This window comes from Agelaius tricolor, unplaced genomic scaffold, assembly GCF_023055355.1.
Source record: "Agelaius tricolor isolate 1412-34295 unplaced genomic scaffold, bAgeTri1.0.p SCAF_15, whole genome shotgun sequence".
In the NCBI taxonomy this organism is placed as follows: domain Eukaryota; kingdom Metazoa; phylum Chordata; class Aves; order Passeriformes; family Icteridae; genus Agelaius; species Agelaius tricolor.
In genome coordinates this window covers 17185813-17208086 of record NW_027269275.1, presented here as the reverse complement: position 1 = coordinate 17208086, position 22274 = coordinate 17185813, and the positions used below count along the sequence as shown (strand labels likewise).

The 22274-nt window shown below is 44.0% G+C and overlaps 1 protein-coding gene across 2 annotated transcripts in view; it reads right to left on the bottom strand.

Moving 5' to 3' along the window:
• Nucleotides 1-8494: 8494 nt before the first annotated feature.
• Nucleotides 8495-22274, bottom strand: part of GAN (gigaxonin) — a 39424-nt gene continuing 25644 nt past the window's right edge. For both annotated transcript variants that reach the window (XM_071440742.1, XM_071440743.1), the window contains one exon: nt 8495-22255. In XM_071440742.1, the coding sequence (XP_071296843.1) occupies nt 22074-22255 (182 nt within the window). In that variant the 3' untranslated portion in view covers nt 8495-22073. The remainder of the gene's footprint in view (nt 22256-22274) is intronic.

Genomic DNA, 22274 nt, shown 5'->3' with positions numbered 1-22274 from the left:
TGTAATTACATGCACTGATGTGAAAGCTACACCACAGCTGGGATGAGAAAGCAAGACACAAATAAGCCTGCACAGATTTCTCTGTGTAAGCCACTAGGTGCAAATGAAGCATGGATTCAGGTGCTCTTATTTAGGGCTCAGGCTATGAATCACAACCAACCACTCTTCATTCCCAAAAGTCATGTGTCTGAGTGACACCCCAGTCTCCTCCTCCAGCATGGCAACACAAACACGAAGAAAACAAAGAGAGAGGCAGTCCTAGGGCTGCTTACTGTTTGTAGGTACAAGTCCCTTTTAAGAAGGAAAAAAAAGAAAGAAAGGAGGGAAGAAAAGACAAGAATAGCACCCAGGAGGAGCCACAGAAAGGAGCAGACCCCACCAGATGTACCCAGAGCTAAAGGCCCTGATCAGACTTCCCTGTCCCTGACCCATCAGACACAGGACCTGACTTGCTAATACTGAAAGAGCAGCAGAGGAGGTGGGATCTGGCACTGTGTGCGAGCAGTGGGGAGCTCAGTCCATAGTGCATGGCCCAGCCCATGTGTGTTTTCAACACCCTGACACCTCTGGGAAACTGTGGCCCTGGCTGTGTCAGCTCTGGGTGCAGGCTGGGCTTGGCCAGCACCACCTGCAGCACCAGAGGGAAGGGGCACATGGGATTCTCTGGCACTGCTCACCCACACACCCCAGCATCCCATTTTGGGAGCCAGGCCACTTCTGGCTGTAACAGCAGCCACATACAGAGGTTTTTTTGCACTGAGTGGCTGCTGTGGGTTTGTCTCCCTGTGGGTGCAGGCAGCTCCTTTCTGGACACTCATGATGATGCTGATGTGGCAGAACAACTGCACTGCCACATGGGAGGGCTGGATGCTGCAGCAGGGGGACTTGGGGAGTGTAAGCTGGAACCAGGAAGTTTCATGAGTCACCATTGCTTCTACATTCCCTGCCCCTTGGGGAGCCTCCAGGTTTGGTGCACACCTCAGGGGACCCCTGCTAGGACTGTAGGCACTGGTGAGCTCCAGGACAGCCATGAACAAAGTGGCATTCAAGCATGACCTATCTCATGGTTACCACTCATGGTGAGAGTAAGTTTACATACAATTTGCATAAAACTTTGGGTGGGGAGCCTCAGAGAAGGATATAGTGCCACTTGTCACCAAGCAGCTTTCATGAAGGCAAATTGAAATGTGAATCCACTGAAGAGGCTTTCCTAGAAAGGGAATTCATTCCCTTTGCCATCAGAAGTGCAGGGGCATTCACAGGAGAATGCCTGTGAAAAAACTATTTCCTGGAGAATAAAGTTTCTGAAGAGGATTAAGATGACCAGAAAAGCAAAGAAAGTGAGCAGGAAGGCCTAAAGGTGTAGGAGTAGTTTCATCTTGTTCATGCTTCCTCCTTCCAGCAGCACTGCTGTGCACTGAGGCATTAAAGGTGAGATGTCTTTGCATCACAGTGGGCCCTGTGGCAAAGGAGACACCCGTCTGTCCCTGCAGCTATGGGGGAGTTTCAGAGCAGGACTGGTGCAAAAAATCACACTTATCTCACAGGCAGCTGACAGCAGAAGCTCCAAGCAAAGTCCTTCTAACCATGATGGTGTCAGCCACCTCCCTGAGCAGCCTTTTCTCCCTCCCCCTGCTCTACACACCATCAAGAGTTCTGCTCCCCAAAAACCTCTGGAGCTACTGCAGGAGCTCTAACAGCCTCAATCAGGAGGGGTGAGAGCCCTGATGATCAAGGGTCAGCACTGAGGGCCAGTCAGTTCTGTGCTCCCCTGGCAGGAGCAGCTCCTCCAAGGCATGACCTGACTTTGAAGCCAAGAGCTCAGAGGCTCATCCTGAACAACTTCTGGCATATTCAAAGATGTGCCTCTCTCTCACCTGCCAGTCACACAGATGTGCAAAGGGCAAGGACCAGAACTGGAGCCACCAGGGACCAATTCTCCATCCTCTTGCTGGACCATTTGTCCACTCACTGACACACAGCAGGTATGTTACCCCAGCTGGCCAAAGCAAGGACAATTAACTGAGGGAAACAGTTAAAATGTTAGGTGCTTTTCTGTTACCAAAACAACAGTTTTTCAGTATGAAGAAAATTTAAACTACCATAATTTCAAGTTACTAGGACCTCTTTTTTTTAAAGGAAGAAACAAATGGTTAAGGTTTGAGGCCTCCAATATAAACAGAAACAGATCACATTTACAAGCTTAGGATTTAGTATTTTTAGGTAATATTGCAAATTTGATAACATTCATGATTTAATAGGACTGCAGTGCAGAAACACTAAATCTGCTTTGAGCTTTGGACAAATCACTTAATCACTCTGATTCATGGCATCCAGGACTAATGAGAAGAGTCTCTTACACTAAACTTATCACACATGCAAGCTTTGTTTTGCCTATCAGGACTGTGCCAGGAAAGTGCAAATACCCAAAGATTATAGGCAATGGTAACGGATGTAGCAATAAGGATGATCTTGATAATTATGTACCTTCAAAAGAGAGGAGAAACTTGTTCTGACTTGCAAATGGAATAAACCTGTCATAACTCTGATAGGAGTCACCCAGGCTGGCAAGAACTAGGGATTTTTTTTTTTTCAGGTCTCTTTAATAAGCTGGTACCATGGGGGAGTGGTGGAAGATTCTGTGAGAAGCTCTGCTGAGAACACACTCCCTTGGTCCTCTGAATTTTCAGATTTCCCAATCTGTTCTGCTTTCAACCACACACCATTCTAGGTCCAAGCAACACTTCCCTGTCTAGCAGTCTGCTTCATTCACAGGTGCCTCACAATGTCAGAGCAAAGACTTTGCAAATAAAAGCCTAAGGAGAGCTCTAAATATTTGTTGGATTGGGGCCTTACTTTGAGATCTTAGTGCTGCTCATAATCCAGGGTCTGCTCCAAGAGTGACACTGACATAGCAAGTTGGAAACATGGTGTTGATGCAGCCCAAGGAATTTTATGGAATATTCCTTCCTTCTCAACTTCTCTGAAACCAACAAAGGGATAGAGATGCCTGTGGCTGTTATGATGGTTGTTTCCTCTAGTAAACAACATCATTCTAATGTTCTCCAACTCAGTAGCTGTCTTTTCCCAATGGTTAAATGCAGTCATAGAGAAAGAGAGGACATCTCTCCATTTAACCACAAATTCAAAGCACATCCAGAGAACTGAATGTACCAGGGAAATCCTGTAGGAAGATGTTCTCTCACCACATCACCAATGAGACTGAAAAAGTGGAAACAGAGGAGACTTCTCATTCAAATTCACTTCTACAGATATGAAAAAATTTGCAATAATATCATACCTTTCTTTTCAAACTCAAGGATAAAGTAGGCAACAGCTATGCTACCCCTAAGTTATTCCCAGCATCTATTTAGGCAAGAAAAAGTTAATCTTTAGGACCTTTATAACAATGTGTTTGCACAAAGAAAAGCAAATCCAAGGAGCATCTGTCACCTCAGACCACAGTCTTGAGGGTGGTGCCATTTTAATTACATCAGCTCCAAGGAACAGACTGGGTTAAGGAAAAGAAAAAAGGAGCCCAGAAAGCTGGAGCAGCTGATGGCAGGTAAATTGTTAGATTTTGGGTTATGCCAACCACCAGACTAATATCTCAATGACACAAAATGCCATTCAGCATAAAGGAAAAAAGTTGGGAAATATGTAAACATTGAACTGAGTTGTGGTGCACTTGATCCTGATGCTACATCTCCAAATGGAGACAAATGGAATATGTCTGCTTTTAAAGCCACCTTTCCAACACAGGAGATTGCTACAAGGGCACAATGTTACACCTGTACCAAGGAGTGAGTCCAGCACACCTCTCTGAGCAGGGACTGCTTAACCTTCACCTGAAGGTTTCTCTGAATGTTCTTCCTCAGCCCTTTGCTCTCTCATTTCTTAACATGGGGGTTACACAACCATTCAGCTGCAAACCAGTTCTGTTTTCATTTTAGCTTTCACAACCTTCCTGTTGTCTTTAGACAAGTACAAGGTAGTGAGGGGGTTTCTTTGTTACCTTTCATTGAAATATTCATACTAAGATGGAAAATTCCAGGGAGCAGTTAAGAAGGAGAAGGCAGGATTACCATACATCAAAGGGAAGCAGCATTTGCTAACTCCTTCATTTTACACGTATGTGATTCACAAACTGCTTCATTAAAATGGAAAAGCGATCGAGGAATCGAGGAATCAGTCAGAGGAATCACTCAGGTCCGGACAAAAAAATAAACTAATAGCAACAACCTAATTTCCATGAAAATGGGCTGGTCTCCAAAGCATCTGCCAAGACCAGACACTGTGGTGCTTGCAGCTTTCCTTTGTTTGCTCTTCAAAGCAGGTAGAGCCAGGAACATTCCCGTGCCTCATGCCAAGCTGTAAGATGTGGTACATGACTTTCAGATGAGGGAATTTCACATTTCTCTCTGAATATTTCACACTACTACAGCAAGTAGAAAAGCACAGACGTAGATGAAATGAGGAGGAGATTAATTGAAAGGCTAAAAATGGATTCTTCAGCATTACTCTGTAGTATGGGGAACTGAGAAGGCAATTAAAACCAACATGAAAGGAGATTTAATTGCAAATCAGCGAAACCTGCTGAAGCACAGATAGCAAGAGGCAAAGGAATCGCCCCACCTGAGGCCCAAGCCCTCCGCAGGGGAGAGCGCTGCCCTCAGCTCCAGGGCTGCTGATGGCGAGAGATGAGATCGGCCCTTCCCAGGCTGTGAGGGCGCCGTCCCCGGGGAGCGCCTCGCTCTGCCCAGGCTGCCGTGATTCACCCTTACACACACAGCCACAGCAAGGGAAGAAATGCGGCACAAAGCCACCCAGCCCCTCCGCGGGCAGCAGCAGCAGCACAGCCCGGCCTTCCCTCCCCATCCTGCCGGGCCCTTCCTCCAGCGCTGAGGGAAAAGCCGAGGCAGGGTGCAAGGAGGGCCCGTGGGCCTTGCTGAGCCACTGCCCGGCCGCATCGCTCCCCGCCGTTGTTTCTGTGCCTGGCTTTTAAATCTGAGCTCTAGGGACTCCTAACACCTTCCCCGAGGAAGGGCACGGGGGAGCCGGGAGAAGGGGGAGAGGGAGGCCCGACAGCGATGAGGACACAGCGGGAGGACAGGCGAGACTGGTTGGGAGGGGGTGGGGATGGAGCGAGGCAGGGTGGGAACACCCTCAGCCCGTCTCTTTGGTCAGGCAGCTTTTAGCATTTCAAAGCGTCTCTTTCCTTTGTGACTCCAACCGCTGACTAAAACAGGCAAGCAGGTATTTACAGGATCAGCCAAGGCCCTCCTGCCTAGGTGGCCTGAAAGGCATCGTTGCTGTGTCCTGCAAGCAAATCGCGGTGTCTGATCCAAGGCTTTCCTGGTGCCGGGGCAGGATTATGGAAAGGGAGAGAGTAGCGCCGGCTGTGGGAAATGGGAAATGTCAGGGCCCTGCTGCTGCTGGTGGCAAGGTGAACCCTGGACTTCGGGAGGTGTCCCTGGGTGCTCCCCTGGGTGGCAGGGTCCAAAGAGGCACAGTGACAAACACGGGGACAGGCCTTCCTGGGTGGCAGAGTCCGGGCAGGCACAGTGACAAACACGGGGACAGGCGTCCCTGGGTGCTCCCCTGGGTGGCAGAGTCCGGGCAGGCACAGTGACAAACACGGGGACAGGCGTCCCTGGGTGCTCCCCTGGGTGGCAGAGTCCGAGGAACAGGCACAGTGACAAACACGGGGACAGGCGTCCCTGGGTGCTCCCCTGGGTGGCAGAGTCCAGGCAGGCACAGTGACAAACAAGGGGACACCGTCCAGGCCCCTCCTGAGCAAAGCAGCCCAAGCCAAAAAGCAGCCCACGATCGCAGGCACCTGATGTGCTGCTTGTTCCAGAGGCACGGGGTGGGGTACAAGGAGGGGAATCTGCTTTCCTCTTCAACACAGAGAACATCAAAGCTGTCCTAAAAAATTAAAAGCTTCTAGACGGGCTCTTGGTGTATTTTAAAACGCAAAACGGACTCATTTCAAAGCACTCTTTCCAAAGGTCTTTCCTGAACGTACATCACATGCAATGGAAAAACACTGCATGCCTAGCATTTAATATTTTTCACCTGTGACCCAGGATTGATGTCTGTGTAACTCCCTGATTTAATCCAACGACATGTCTCAGCAAGAAAAAAAAACCTTTCAGAGTTTGAAAAGGAGTTGGAAAAAAATAAAGTCACGCTCAACACTTCCCCTTCCCTGGAGAGATAGGAGTGCTGCTTGCCCTTTCCTGATGATAAGCATATCCTGGTGGTTAAAAATACATTTTGCTCTTACCGTAAATTCTCCATTAGCCAACTCCTTCAGCCCAGCCCACAGTGTTGGGGTTCATGATTCCTTAGAGGCTACACGTGACAGAGCTTGGCATGTGCGCCCAAACGCACTCAGGAAAAAGCAAAAGTAACAGCTCTGATCCTGCTGCCATTGGCTTCACCTGGAGCAGAGAAAGCTGTGGAGTGGCAAAAATATTCAGCTCAAATGATTTGTACCAAGACCCCATGGACTCCACAATAATTTTTTAACTTTACAGCTGCTTCCAGACAAAAAGTTATGGGTTGTATTGAATTCTGGACAGCAATTAATTCTTCTGTTAATTTTACTGTTTTACAGGGATCATTGTGCAAAGGGACAACTCAATAAAATGTAGCTTAGTGAACAGCAGGGTCTGGCTGTTTGATTTGAGATTCTGAAGGCCAGAAGCCTGTTCTTCACCTGGAAAACTCAGCCTGTTGAAAGATGGCTCCAAAACTTGGGCTATGCAAAGGACACAGATGCCACCTCTTACCAAGGAGGCACCAGCCCTGGGAGAGCCTGGCTCAGCAAAGCTGGGGCTGCTCACACACCCAGATGCCTCTACCTGCAGGGATCCTTTGCCAGCTGTGTGCCTCTCCTAGAACATTCCTGCCAGGAGAAAGCTGATGGGACACTCCTCTCTCAGGGTGAGGTAGAAGCTGGTGAACAACTGTGACTCCCTGTGAAACAGAAATCACCAGAGTCACAAGTCCTGTTGCGTAAACTTAATACTTTGCCTCTTTGGCAAGTATCTTGCAGTTAAGGAGGCACAGAGAGGCCTTGCTCCCAGGCATCAAGAGCTTCAGCTGAAAATCCTGTTTGAGGAACCAGTTCTGGACTTTTCCTGTGAGACTTAAGGAAAAAAATTTGAGGGGTTAAAAAGAGGCAGAAATGGGAATTTCAAAAGTTATATCACCTCTTTGCATAAGAGGTAAAGGAAACCAGGCAGCAGCCCTCTTCCTTTTCTGTTAGGATTCCAGGCTGTGGAATAAAGATAAATCCAAGTCCACCCTCCTGTCTTTGTTTCCAAGACTCAGTAAGACAGGGGAGATATGGCAGAGCCCATCTACACAGCCATAACCATAGGAACACCAGCAACAAGGGTAAATCAACACGAGATTCCCTATCATCAGTCTGTGTTTACACTGGAGGCCTCAGGCTCCCTGCAACAACCTGGCTGGCAGTCCTGGACCTTGGTATGGCTGTGGAACTAAGTAATGAAAGGGATTTATGGGACAAATATTAATTTTTCTGTCCTAGTTCCCGCCATCTCTTTTAGAAAATGTATTTATAGCACCTGGTTTCTGCACTCTGCTTTGAAGCCGTGCTGCTGCCTTCCCCCTTCACTCCCGTTGCCCAAGCTGTCCCAAACCTCAGCTTTTCCTTCCTTGACTCCTACCTCACATTTGGCCTTGCCTCAGTCCTTTTGTTTAGGAGAAGGCAGAAAGAGCTCTGGGTATTTTCTTGAAGATCAAACCCAGGGGAGGCAGCCCCAGCAGAGGCAAGGGCCTGTAGCAGAAGCAAGGGGCTGTACCCCAGTGCAGGGAGCAGCACAGCACAGAGGTAGAATATTGCTCAACTGGAGTTGCAGCTGCTTGGCCTCTTAAAAATGTGCAGGTCTCTGAGCTTGCAGGGGTTGCGTCTGCACGCTGTGACACAGCCAAGGGTCGGGATATCAGGCAGCCCTGGAAGGAGCTGTTTGTACCTGCCCTTGGGAGCAGTTATGCTTCACATATTTTTCTCCTCCGCTTTGAAAGGTCACATGGAAGAGCAGTATTTGTGAGGGGGACGAGTGAAGGTGACTGCTGGGGAGAATGGACACCTTGAAACAACCATGAGAGCTTTTCCAGCTGAGCAGAAGCTCCTTCCCACTCCCATTTTTCCTGGCGTGGCCATTGACAACATCCACAGCCCAGCAACAAGAAGCATTTACTGCCTGGGCAGAGCCAGGGAGGGACTGATCCTGCCTCCCCTCATTTCCTCATTGCCTTTCCTCCTCCATTTATTTCCTTTGGGTTTTCCCCTTTGATTAAACTTCTGGCATGTTGGAGTGTTTAATAATAAAACAGATAACTCATGGGAGATGATATTTATAAAATCTACTTCTTTTTTTTTCACTTTTTGTAAGACCTTGAGAGAAAACTACGTTCTTCCATTTAAAATTAAAAAAAAAAACCAACAACCAGAAGGTGCAGTCAACAAGTTTTCAAACAATCAATGTTTTATTTGGTTAATTTATTAAACACCTTTAAGACAATTAATTTTGGTCTGTACCCTTCTATAAAATGATTCAAGTTCTGAACAAACCTCCAATACATAAAGCAAAGTTACTTTTACCATACGCAAATTTCAGATCAAAATACAACACTCTGTTTTCTTACATTTATAAAACCCGGTCAAATACAAACGACATTAAAAAAGATAAAACACTTTCACTGATCCTTGGTACAATATTACAGCACAATTTGCACAGTGGCAACTAAGTCCTCAAAGCACAAGTCAAATACTTTAAAAAGGGAGCCTCCCTTTAGTCACCCAATGTTCTACTGAACACGTAAACAAAGCGAGTGCTACCGAATCCAGGAAAATTCCCGTGTCCCTTTTCATACCACGTGTGAGCCACAAAGCAATTCTGCAAGGGAAGCTACTGGTGAGTAACCAAAGAGCTTTCCTACTTTGCTGTTACCAGTTTTTGTGCAACTATTCCGTGAAAATAAACGAATGGAGGTGGACCAGACTCTGCACTGGGCAATTTATGGCAACTAAAGTAAACCAAGAAATGAGTGTTTTTCTAAAAACAGACCATAAAACTATATTAAAAAAAAAAACCCGAACAATACCAAATTATCATGGGTACAACTGGAGTAACTGCCTTTTGCTTCACCTTCAAGACATCTAATGAAGACACAGAGTGTTTTCAATTTTTGAGTTTGTTCAATTGCAAAACCCAGTGTTTCAGCAATGGGTCAAAGTGCCATTAGAATTGCACATTTTTCTTTAATTACAGAATGCATGTTTGCATGAAACGCTCATTTGGTGCTACACCTGAAAGCCTGCACTTACACTAACCTGTGAACATGTGGGATCTCCTATGAAACAGAACGAAAATTAAAACTACAAACATAAAATGATAAAACTCAAGTCTCAGTTGATAGACATTCCTGGGAAGGTCCTACTTAGCAAACCTTGCAGCAACACCTCGAGAAGAGAAAGTAAAACCAGAAAAATGGATGGGTCTGATGTGTCCCCTCAGGCTCTGCTTTGCACAGGCAGTCAGGGCAGTTGTACCACAGTGCAGCTGAAGGGTTTTTGCCTGAAGTTCTGCAAGCCCTTCATTTCTCCCACCCCCAAACCACTGATTTCACTCACAGTTCAATTGTAACTTCAGGTATTCAGTCTCATCTAATGTGAAAATGTGTACATAATTAAATGGAAAAATACACTAATGGATCTACCTTTCCTCTCTCCTCCCTCCCCAAACTCACACCAAACCCACGAGGACACCACACACTCCAAAACTTTTCCTACCTGTTAATGTTCACATAACCCTGACAGAACAGAGAACTGCAAACTGCACAAATAATACATAGTTAAATAATGCTCAAGTGTAAACAATACAGGATGGACATGGTTTAATAAAACCCTAGTGAGGTACAGCAAAAACTTAATTTCCTAATTTAGTGTTTTAAGTGCAATTGAAACGCTGCTGTACCACCCTTCTGCAAACACATCTCTCCAGAATTAAGCTGCACTACTAGGCTTATTCCCTTAAAGCTACATACCCATGCTATAACTCATTATATTGATTTAATGCAAATATTTGTGGGGAAAATTAATTTACAGGGTTAATTAAAATCTTTTTTATTCAAAAGGAATGATATTAAAGGGATCAACCATGGAAAATGTGGTAATATATGTTTTTTAAAAGATTTCCAATAATTCTAACACAAAACAGCAAGTATATTTTGAAAAATGCATAGAAACCCTGTCAATACAAAAATCCCCACTGAAATTACACAACTAAGCAATTTTAATCTAAATATTTTATGTGCTTTTCTATAAAGGCCACTTTGACGTACAAATACAAAAAAATTTTCATTTTTCCCCAAAATAAATTATTTGTTCCTCAATTAAAAATACTGAATATGGAAGCATAACAACCCTCTCTCGTGCCAGCTGCTCATATGCAGTGGCTATTTCTGAAGAAGAAAATCTCCTAATATTTTCAGTTACCAAAAGAAATAAGAAATGGCTTCAGCCTGTGGTTTGCTTAGCACTAGGAAAAACCTGGGGGAAGGAATGGAACAGGCTGAGCCCCTCACACTGCATGTGCTGGGGAGGGAATGGATGTACACAGAGAGAGCTTTCCTGCTTGTCTCCCAGGCTATGCACCAAAATCCCTGTTTGGAATCAGAGAAAGAAATCGAGGTCAATCTGAATTAAAGAGAGACAAAATAGTAAAGGGAGTTGGGAGGCAGAAACTGTATGAGGTCCAGGGTGGGTTAAGTAAATGAAGAATTCAGGATCACCTGGGAGAGGAGAGCTCCTCACAGGAGGCAGAACCAGGAAAAACTGTACCCGTTTCTTAACAGGGGGAAGAAGAGGAACACAAGGAACAAATTTCATTGGAAAAATGAAGCAATGGGAGAACAAAGAACCTTTACCAGCAGTCCTGACCACATGGGCATTTATCACTGAATTGCCACAGAAGCAAAAAAACCAAACTCACACAGAAGCAGCAGAAATGAAAACGTACTTGGACTGATTGGAGACATCACAGGGATTCTTTACTGTAAGCACCAGATCCACAACTGACTGACAGAGGGAAAGCAAGACAACACCAAGCCAGGGGGCAGAGCAAACCCCAAACACCTGACACGCTCTAGGGCAGGGAGGTGCAGACGTGGTGAAGTGGCCCCAGAGGGTAAAGCTGCACTGGGGGGGGTTACAGGACAAGCTCCAGCTGACAACACCATGGGACAACAGGAGGAACACACATGGAGATCACATCATGCCGAGCCAAAACACCCAACAACCTGACCCAGCTAAACTGCTGGGCCAGGCCAGGGGGCAGGAACAAAATCAGTGAACTGGAGTTGATCTGGATACGAGATTCTTGGGCAGCCATTGAGTACAAGCTCTCCTAACCTTGGACCAAGGACTGGGTTTGGAAGGACACAGGAGCTGCACTTCTGTATCACAAGGAATTCAGCTCTCTGGTGTGCTGTATTGCATAGTTTGATTGAAGTCAAAGAGCATTTATGTCTTATTTTTCCCTGTTTTAAACAGAAGTAACTCAACATACTCCCATCAGAGCATTCCAAACCCTGCCCCCAAGTGATTAATCAATTAATTTCTAAGGATTTTGAGGTGGACACATAAAAGCCAAAGCTCCATTCCCACACAAAGCACAGGACCCACAGAACATGTACACACATAAAAAGCCTGTAACAGTAACCACATCTGTAATACAGGAGTCAGAGCAGAACAGCTGGATGATGAGGGTAACCCTTGCTGTCCAGCTGCATGCCACAGATGGTAAAGAAAAGGTGAGTGCTTTTACCTCACCACACCAACGTGCCTTTTGTAGAAAAGGTGGCAATATATTCTGACAATATCCTGGTAATTATCAAGATCTTAGATTTCACAGAACATTGAACCTTTAGGAGAGTGGCAGCAATGTGACATCACATTCCAACACCCTCCTATTACTTGGTTCATGGAATACAGATATCATAATTGGATTATTCAATAGCTGTTTCATTCTCTTAAGGTATAAGAGAGTATTTGTACTGTACAAAGTAAGACTAAGTACACTAGTTATCATTATTATAATACATATTCATATTTTTAACCCAATCCCACAAAATTCATGGGACTCAATAAATATGGTTTACCAAGGGAAAACTCTGAAGATACAGCATCTAATGTGAAGAAATTTTAGTTTTTCCTTCTGAAGGTAAAAGTAAAACAATTCCAGCTTATCAGGGTCCCACTCTGGATTATGAAGCAGTGGGCATACAAACAGGGATGCAGTTTCACAACTCTGGTTTCTCAAAAAAAGGAAAAAAGTGCAGTGGAAAAACAGGTGGCCAGAAGCTCCCCAGCTCTTTAGGCCAGTACCTGTGGTTCCACACTGCAGACATAGTTCCAGAACCCACAGCTCCATAGCTCCAGAAGTTTCAGATTTAAATACAACAAATGCAAAATAGAAGATCTCCTATAACAGCCCATAAATGTTTATATCATAAGGGACAGTGTGGACTCATCCTTACCCGTGCAGCAGGGAGCAGCTGCAAGGCAAGGAATGATGCTGCTCCTCAGCCTTCCCTAGAATGAGAGGATCAGGAATTTGCAAGCTCAGCAGGGTTTCTCCATGGCCCCTCATTTATCAGCTGTTTTTCAGAAGCACTGCAGGTGACACAGATACTCCTGTGAGGCCACCAACCGGTGGCTCCTCTGCAGTGACAGCCTGGATGAGTTTGGATGGTCCAGAGGGCAGCACCCAATATGTGAATGGGGAGAAGGACAAGGCAGTCTCTGGACCCTTTTCAAAAGGCTAAAGGGCTCTTAGAGTAACACAACTGAGAAATGCTACAGCACTGGGACTGCAGAGCCTTCAAGAAGGCAATAAATAACTTGCTGTCTGAGATGGGACAAATTCAAACATCAACCCTTGATCCTTCCTGCTGTTTCAGACAGGGCAGGAGTAGGACTTTATGTGCTTCAGAGAAAGAAAAACCTTCCTGTAGCAGTGTTACCAAATGCCTAAACCAAACTGATGATACAGATCAAACAAGAATAAAGACAGCACAAAAAGGACAACAAAGTTCCTATGCAGGACTAAAATTCAGCTCTCTCCTCCGTGGCTTGTGTCTACAGGAGCCTCTCCTCAGAGTGCCCAAGCCAATGGCACTGCAATGGCAGCACTTGGAGCTTCCCTCCTCCTTCCTCCTGAGCACCTGTGGCACCCAAACCCTGGGGGCTGAGCAGGAGGGGTCTGAGACAAACCCCATACGGAGCCCAACACCCCAGTGATCAGCCAGCCACATGGGCCAGCCTGTCCCAGACACACAGCCATGTCCTGGCAAGATTAATATTCATGGAATAGCCACCATGATGCTAATGGAAGGCTCTGGAATTAGCAGCTAATTGGTACAGTCTGCAGAGTTATGAATAGCTCCTTGTTTCACCCCTACTATTTGTGCATGGCCACTAAAATGTTTGCTACATTGAAGTCAAAGTTAGTATGAGCTGCTCCTCAAAATTTTAGAGGAAGATGTTCTCCGTGAAGCATTTCTTGGCTTTGCTTATACAAAGAAAGGAAAAAAGTAGCCTTTTCCCATTACATTTTGTATTATTAAGGCCTTTGACAGTGTGGAAGCCATCTTTATGAAAAGGGATGCTTTTCAAAATAGAAATTGAATATTCAAAGAAAAACAAACACAAGCTGATTACCAGCTTATATTGGTACTTTTAGAAGTCAAGCACAGTGTAAGGAATTCAAATCTATGTCAAAATAGCACCTTTAGAAGCAGAAGAAAAGACACTTTTTAAAAAACTTTTTCAATCTAAGCAAAACCCCACGTACCTGAAGATCACAAAGAAATGGGCAATGACATAAGTTCAGGTATGGAAGGTGGGTATTGATTTGAACAGTTTTTCCTCTGCAGGTGATTAAATGGGGAACTCCACAGAAAAATATCTAATTAGACATTACAGAAAAATCAGTGAATCTCTCTATTGAGATAATGTATCAAGTTCACAGGCAAAACAGTGAGAGCAGAGTAGAGGCAGAGAGAAAACTATCTGATCTTTCCTTAAAAGAGCAGAGACTTCTATTTTTTAAACAGATCTCTTCCTATTTAAAAATCATCAGGACAGCCTTTCAATTGCTACTCTCATTTCCAAGTATAATAGTTACTATCAAGTAATAGAAATCTTTATTTACTTTTTACAGCAGCTGCAGGTCAACCTTGGTCTTTTTGTACAGAAACATTAATTTAAAATGAAATTAAACTGTCCTTGGGCAATGATACCATTCTGTCCTGCTTCTTGTCTGCTTTTAGGTTTTTTTTAATTGAAGGACAAAATGTGATTTAAAACAAAACAAAACAAAAAATATTTGACAAAGTGCAAAGAAAGAAAAAATGAGGTAGCTGGGCATAGGGGCTTTTCTCCCCAGGACAAGGTGCCAGGCTTCCAGCCACAGTGACACACATGAGGGACTGGGCTACAGCTGCTCTACCTGCAGCTCTGCTCACAGCTGTTCAGCTGATCTCTGACCTGCTGGCAGCAGTTTTACAAGCTCCATAAAAGTCATTTCATTGTGTACTAAGCACTGTCCCACATACACTGATGTGCAGATGTGCAAAAGCCACAGGAGCAAGTTGGTGTGGCCACTCTCGTCTGACCCACAGGAGCTGTGCTCCCAGGCCCATGGGCACAGCTGTGTGTTCAGAGGGAGAGTGAAAACAAAATCCTGTTAATAACAGCAAAAGAGAAAACACCTGAGGCCAGAGGAAACATCATGCATGGAACACCCAGGACCTGCCCCTGATGGGCTTTGGGGTCCAAACACTGAGGGCAGTCAGTGGTGGCAATTCCATGAGTTCTGTACCAAACCCAGCCTCTTGCCCCACCTGATGCTCACAGCAAGGCTTGTGCAGTGTAAAGAGAATTTTGTACTGAACCTTCTCCACCCCTCAGCTCTGTAAAGGAGCTTCCAGGAGCCCCCCCAGAACACAGCTTGCTGTCCACATCATGTAGCCAAGACAGGACACTCACCATGCATTGCAAAATGCAGACCCTTAAACACTAACATGTTTCAATTGCAAGAAGCAAACCACTCAGGTTTTGGAAAACAAGGATTCAAAAAAAAAAAAAAAAGAAGCTTAAAATTGACTTAGCAGGTGTTTCCCCAAGCAAACAAAAGCTAGAACAGACTTCATGTTCTCTAAGCAACCCAGAGGAGTCCTTTGGACTAGTTTAAGACCAGCTCTGAAAGGGTTTGAAAGTATTTCTTAAGAGGGCACTCCCTGGCTTCCCTTCAGAAAGAAACTATAGCAAGAGCTTTACAGAATGTCAGCTGTGTTTAACTTGATCACCTCAGCAAATACCCCTGTGCACTGCTTCATTCACTCTAATAAATAAGCAGGCTTTGCTTTTTAAGACATAAAAACAGTGAAACAAGTGACAGGGATGATAATGCTTTCCTGCTATCATGTGTAAATTAATAAAGCAGATTAATAAAACCCAAAGCTTTTGCATGTGAGGTCATTCAGGAGAGAACCTCAAGCCCAGCCAAGGATCAGGTTTTTGTAGGATGCTGCCTGTTGCAGATGGAAATTTAAACTTTCCAAAATGGCTTTTGCTTTCATCAGGTACAAATTTGTTCCACAGGTTTTTCTTTTCTGTTCTGAAATTGGCAGCCCAATAACAGAATGCACAGAAATGACACTTGTGAAACAAGTGCACAGCTGGTGGCAGGAGGTCAGTCAGGCTCTGCCAGGGTTTAGAGCTACAGATGAAAGAAACTTGCCCTCAACAAAAACTGAGGTTGTCTCAGCATTAACTCAAAAGAAATGGACAAAAGTCAAATAAATTAAGAAAAAAAAATTAATAAGTGCCTAAGGTGGTAATTCAAAAACCTCCAGTATTAAAAAAAAAAAATCAAATTCACGTTTTATCAATAAAATAACACTAATTACACAGGGGATGCTTTTTTCTATTATTGAAATCAGACCCATAAGCTTTTACCAGGGCTCAGAACAGTTTCATTTCATTATGCAAATTCAAGGGCACAGGTAGGCAGTGGCATTGAGCAGCTTCATGTACTGAAGTGCTCTGGCAGGTGTTCTCTGCTCAGAAACCCTGCAAAACTGCTGGGCATCAAGATTCAGCCTTTTTCCATTGAAAAGCTCCAATCTTCCACCTCACTTTTCAAGACATTTCAATGGATTATTTCAAATAACCTCCAAATATTATTCTATGCAAGTCCTTTATGTATTGCAAATACTTTTATAACCAAAAAGCAGCTACCTAGAATAAGTAATTTAAAAAAATATTATTCAGATTTGGTATCACCAATTAATTTGCAACATAACCACCTGTTGGTAGTAGCTCATAGTTTAGTTCTCTTATTACCCTTAATCCTTTTAAACAGGTGTTTATCTAGCTGGGCACTGAATGGCTTTAGTCTATGTTTTTGGGTAACATGTTAATCAAAATTTTGGGAGAATTGATTGCTGGAGCACAGCAGCAGTCAGACTGCAGAGTCACACTGGACATGGCTGGTCAGAAGTGTCACCTTAAACCCTGGCTGCAATCCTTCCTACAGCAAGGAATTTCCCAGGGAAAAAAAATATAAAAAGGAAAAAAAACCACACCAAAACCCATAGGGACAATGGAGAGCAGGTGCCAAACTTGTTAATGAACTTCAGAGCACACAGAGGTGACCCCCACAGAAAATGAGCAGAGTTTCCCCAAACCCCACTGCCTTTAGCTTTTACTGACTCACCTTCCCAAGCCCTGTGTTTTTCTCTCACAGACCATGTGCCCCTGGAAACACAGCTCCAAAAAAAAAAACAAGGAAGAGCATCAGAAAATGGCAAATGTCAAAAGGCTGCAGCAATGACGACTGAAACACAGGCCTGTACTCAGTCCTGAAGGGGAAAAGGAAATACTCCTTTGGGAAGATGGAAATAGCAGCTTCTACAAACACGGATGCAATTAACACCCCTCCCACCCACCTGAAGTAGCCATTTAAGTACTCCAAAGAGCTAAAGAGAACACAACCCCCAAATCCTCAGCGCTAAATTAGAGGCAGAAAGGATCCATTTAACACTAAATTAAATATAATTCCTTGGAAAGCACTGCTGTGAGTGGCACCAAACCACACCTTAGCTACAATGCTCAGTCTGCCTGTGTCCCTGGGCACAGCCACATTTCCCGAGGCACAGTTTCATTCTGCAGGTCGATAAATGCAAACAAATTGCACTTAATCTAAACAGTTATAATTTAAATACTAAAGCCTGTTGTCAGCTGCCTTTTTTTATATATTTGCATGGCACCAGTGCTCTAGTAAAGAGCAAAGTGTCCATATGCATCACATGGAGTGATACTCAAGGCAGCTGTGAAGAGTAACACAAACCTGCAGAACAGCATTAAAAAAAAAAGTAGATTTACATTGCTTTCAATAGCATTCATTTAAAAAAAAAAAGAACCACTGCTCTTTTTTGGAACACAGTGAATTTTAAGCATATCTGTATTTTAGTAGAACAGTTGAATTATTGTTATACACAGAAGAACCCAAAAGTTTGGCACTTGTAACAATTTGGATTTGTTATTGCATCCTCCACTCTGCATGGCACATGCATGGTAGCAGAGCCCCTGCACAGCATTCATGGAACAAACAGAAACTGCAGTTAAAACAGGGGACAACCTCCCCAGACCCCTCTTTCTGTACTTGTGCATTTACTGAGTCATGCAGGCACCAGAAATATTGCAAAGCAACCAAGCTGCCTGGTGTGTTCTAGAGGGGGAGTTCAGAAGCCAGGCGGTTCAGTAGCTTTGATAAAAACCTTATTTTCCTATCAAGATCTCTGCTCCTGAAGGCAGGCTGTGTGCCAGGCACGTGCTGTGCAAACACCAGGGACACAGCCTGCCCACAGCCACCAGGGAGCTGATTTTGAGCTTCTTTTGGTTTCAGATTCACCTCTGTCCTCTTGTGTAATTTTGTATTAATTTGCCTTCAATTTAAAGATTAAGTACCCTCAAAACTACAGAAATTCACTTGTCCAGAAGCAGCTGGGTTGACACTTTCACAATAACTAAAATTTAAGGATTAGCTGACAAAATATTTAAGGACAACTAGACCTTGCTGTGGTACAGCAAAACAGAAGACTTTTCAGGATGCCTGTTCTTCAAGTTATAAAACCAGCAAGGGAGAGGATCTGAAATCCAAGCCTGACTCTTTAGGAATACGAGCATCTGTCAAGGCCAGGTAAGGAACAGAGCCAGGCCAGGCATATGCCTCCCTCAGAAACTCAAGGGATTTATTTTATGAGAGCAACAGCACTTTACACCTTTGCTTCTGTAATCTCTCTCTGCTGTGCAGAGCAGCCACAAGGCTACAAGTGTAAAACAAGCACAGAGGACACTGCTGTGTGCTTACAGTAGCATATATTTTTTTCCCCCACTTTTGCCCTAAAATTGACAATTCCAAAATTTTTCCAAAATTATCTGTGGCACATGAAAAAAGGAAGAAATTTTTCTTGGGGGAACTGTGGGAAGAGGTGGAGTAATGGGAGAAAAAAGCCACCGCTCATCCCATCTTCCACAATTCCTACCCTGTATTTGGTGATTTCTGATTTCAGTACCTGGGGTTGGTCCAATTCCTCACCAGGGAAAGAAAAATGGATGCAGAGGCCCAGCCCAAGTGCCTCAAGCTCAAGGTGGCCCAGCCAGTCCTCATCCTGCATGGCCAGGACACACATTCAAACTGTCACCTGTGGAGGACCTGGCTGAATGTCAGTGCCAACAGTGAGCTGGGAGGAATTAAGGCCACTGTGCTGAGCAAGGACAACTTAAACAAGTTTCTAAGCTGCCAAACCACCTAAACCCCCTGGACTGCAACTCAGAAAAACTCCTGAGTTGCTCAGCCATCATGTGCAGGGGTACACAGTGCCAGGAGAGCAGGGACAGCTGAGTGGTGGCATTTACCAGTGAACCCAGTTCAATCTACAGCTGTTTGCACGTTCAAACTGGTGCCCTCCCTCCTCTCAGCACCTCTGGTACCATCACAGCCTCCCTCTCCTTCTGAAGGCAACCATCCCTTGGGAAAGAGAAAGAGAAGCCAGAGGTGAGCTCTGCCTCTTCACCCCTACACCACCACTGGTCCAATCCCTGCAGAAAGGGGAGCCTTGGCTTCAAACCACACTTATGGTGTGGTTGTAGTTCTTCACTATAACCACACCATAAGCCTTGCTCCAAATTCTGAGGGAAATCAAACCTGGTTATTGCACAATCCAAGGGATGCACTCCCAGATCAGAGCTGGACAGACAGACAGACAGGAAGACACATCCCTTCCCTCCTGTACACACAGAGGTTAGAAGAGCTCCTGGATCAGTCCCACAGACAATGCAGAAGGGGAATGGTGCCATCCCCTTAGGCAAGGCCAAGGAAGCCAGTTTTGAGATCTCAGGAGTGCCTAAATCTTGAGCACACACCCCAAACCCCTGGAGAGCATCCCTGGAGACTTGGTCTCAGCCATGTGGAACATGACACGAGTACAATGTGCTCAGAAATTCAGTTTGTGACTGGTTCAGGTACAGAGGCTTAAATTTCTTGGTCAAATCTCACTGAGTGCATTCGCAACACGCTCCAATCACCAGCAGATTTGTTTGTTTTATTTATGTTTTCTTTAAAAAAAAATCAAACTAAGAACGCCTAGTGTTAATCCTACTCTAAGTGTAAACATTTGGTTCAGTAACTTGAACTGCAAAACACTGCTAGAGTATTTACTTGGGTTTATCATGTGCATTTATCACTTACGTTTTCTGGATGCTGAATGCCCTCAAGTGTACTGGGAAGCTACAGGGACTCAGGAGATAGCAGCTGCAATATTCTGAATAACATTTTCTGAAGTTTTCCAAGCCACTTAGAAAACTGAGCTCAAAGTGAAACAGATACTTAGGAACATTCATCACTTTTGAATATGGGCTCTTGGCACTTTGTCTGAGGAAAAAAAAATTGATCCATGTAAGATTTTTCAAAAAAGGGAAGTTTAACAGATAAACTAACAGCACTTGATTTATTTCACAAGCCAGCCAAGGATGGAAATAGTGGTTCACATTTCTGTAGTAAAGCATTATATATAAATTTAAAATCTAAAGACATATATACACACACACCAAGTTACTGCAATGCATAAATATATAAACTTGTTAATATGCCAACTAATATAGGTCAGAAAATCGATGTATATAGTTCAAGTTTTGCAGCACTTCAGCATTGTAAAAAATAAAAATAAAAAAAGGTCAATGGATTGGCTGCTGCATTTTTCCCCACCCTCCCACATTCCTCTGCTCAGGAATCAAAGTAATTCCAACCCCACATCAGTGCTATGGAAGGACAGAGCAGAAATAAGTTTCAGAATGGCTCTTCAAGGACTTTTTAGTGAAATACCAACATTTTGAATTAGTTTGGGATCATATTTCAATGTATGTAAGATGATTTCAATAAAGATGACAAAGGTTTACACTAACACAACTGAGGGCAGAGTTTGGCTTGTCTGAGGTCCACAGAGTTGCAGAGTGGAAAGTCTTGTATGTAGTTATAATACTGGTTGTACAAAGTCTCTTTTTCTGAAGGGCAGGAGGTATTATTTCTATTTTCCATCTCTCCCATTTTATTCCTTTTAAATAAATACAGGTTCTGTCCCACCCATCACAACAACAAAGAAATCAAAAATTGAGGTAAAACTGTTCTACCAGCTGATCTTGACTACAAACAAAAAGTCAATTAAATATCACTACTGATGTGAACAAGGCTTAGTAAGAAATAAAACGTAAGATACTAAGTTCTTCACTATAACCACACCATAAAACCCAGCTTTCAAAGTCAGACAGCAGTAAACAAGACTGTACTGTAGCACAGAAATCATTAGTAAACCAACTTTTGATCCCAATTTAAAGTCACTGTACAAATTTTTCTTAACTCTTAGTCCAAACCCCATGTTTTCTGCAAAATAAATATATCCTTGTCATATTTCACCTTTGTTCTAAGAGACATAAAATACACCTTTCTGCAATCCTCAGTCTTAAAAACCATTCTTAGCTTGCAAGCTAATCTGAAGTAAAAAGGAACACAATCTATTTCGTTTGTCCTTTTGCTCTTACCAAAAGCAGCAATCATCACTAACTGTTCCAAACACGTCTTCCCTTTTCACTTGAAGGAAAACAGCCACCAAAGCCCACCCAGAAGCGCACGCCACCCACCTGCAGACCAGTTCATCAGGCTACTCGAATGACAGCATAGGAAAAAACTGTTTACTTCTTTGTGGTGTACTGGATCCATTTTCTGGGGTGTATCCATTTCAGATTAGTCCATTTTATATATATTAAAAATATTTGTCGGAATGAAACCGTTGCAAATCAATGAAAAACCGTATGTACACACCTCCACCATTTTTTAGGCACAGACCTTATCTTTTGAGAAAGGACTAGAAATAAAAGGTGCAATGACCAACGACTCCTGTGGCCTCATGCTCCAACAGCAGCACACCAGGGAGGTTGGTTTTCATGTAGCTTCTGTGTATTACAGCTATCCAGTTCCAGATAGCACATGGATTCGTATCAGTTCCCCGCAGGGGAAACGCACCTGAAAGCTTTTTTTTTTTTTTTTTGCTTTTCAATAAGCTTCACCAAAGGAAACAGAAGGAAACAGATTCCCACCAGTTCCAGACACAAAATCCTCCTTCAATAACAAGGTTTAAACTCCAAATGGTTACGACTGAAGGTGTTTCCTTGATCTCCCCCTTTTATTTTCCCCCTTCTCTCCTCTTTAATGTGTACTTAAGTTATTTGTTCCCAAAACAAGTACTGAGACTCAAGCTTTGTAAGCATTTAAAACAAAAACAGTTACCATACCAAAGCACAGCATACAGTGTAATTTTCAGCTGTAATTTCTCAGCTTTTCCTTTAAATAGAGCTAGATTATGGTGGACTGCACAGAACTCTTCCAGTCTGGTCCCCTGGCAGCACGGGCTCACGGAGAAGGTACGCGGATGCGGAACAATCCCTGCTGCAGCTGCAGCCGGAAGAGTTTGCAGTTGGCGATGCGCAGCGCCGCGCAGCCCGTCCGGCGCAGGTCCGAGGGGAACAGCGGCTTGGTGCGCTGCCAGGTGCCCGTGCTCCTCTTAAATTCCCTAACATAGTCATAGTTTGTACCTGAATTAATGAAAAAAAA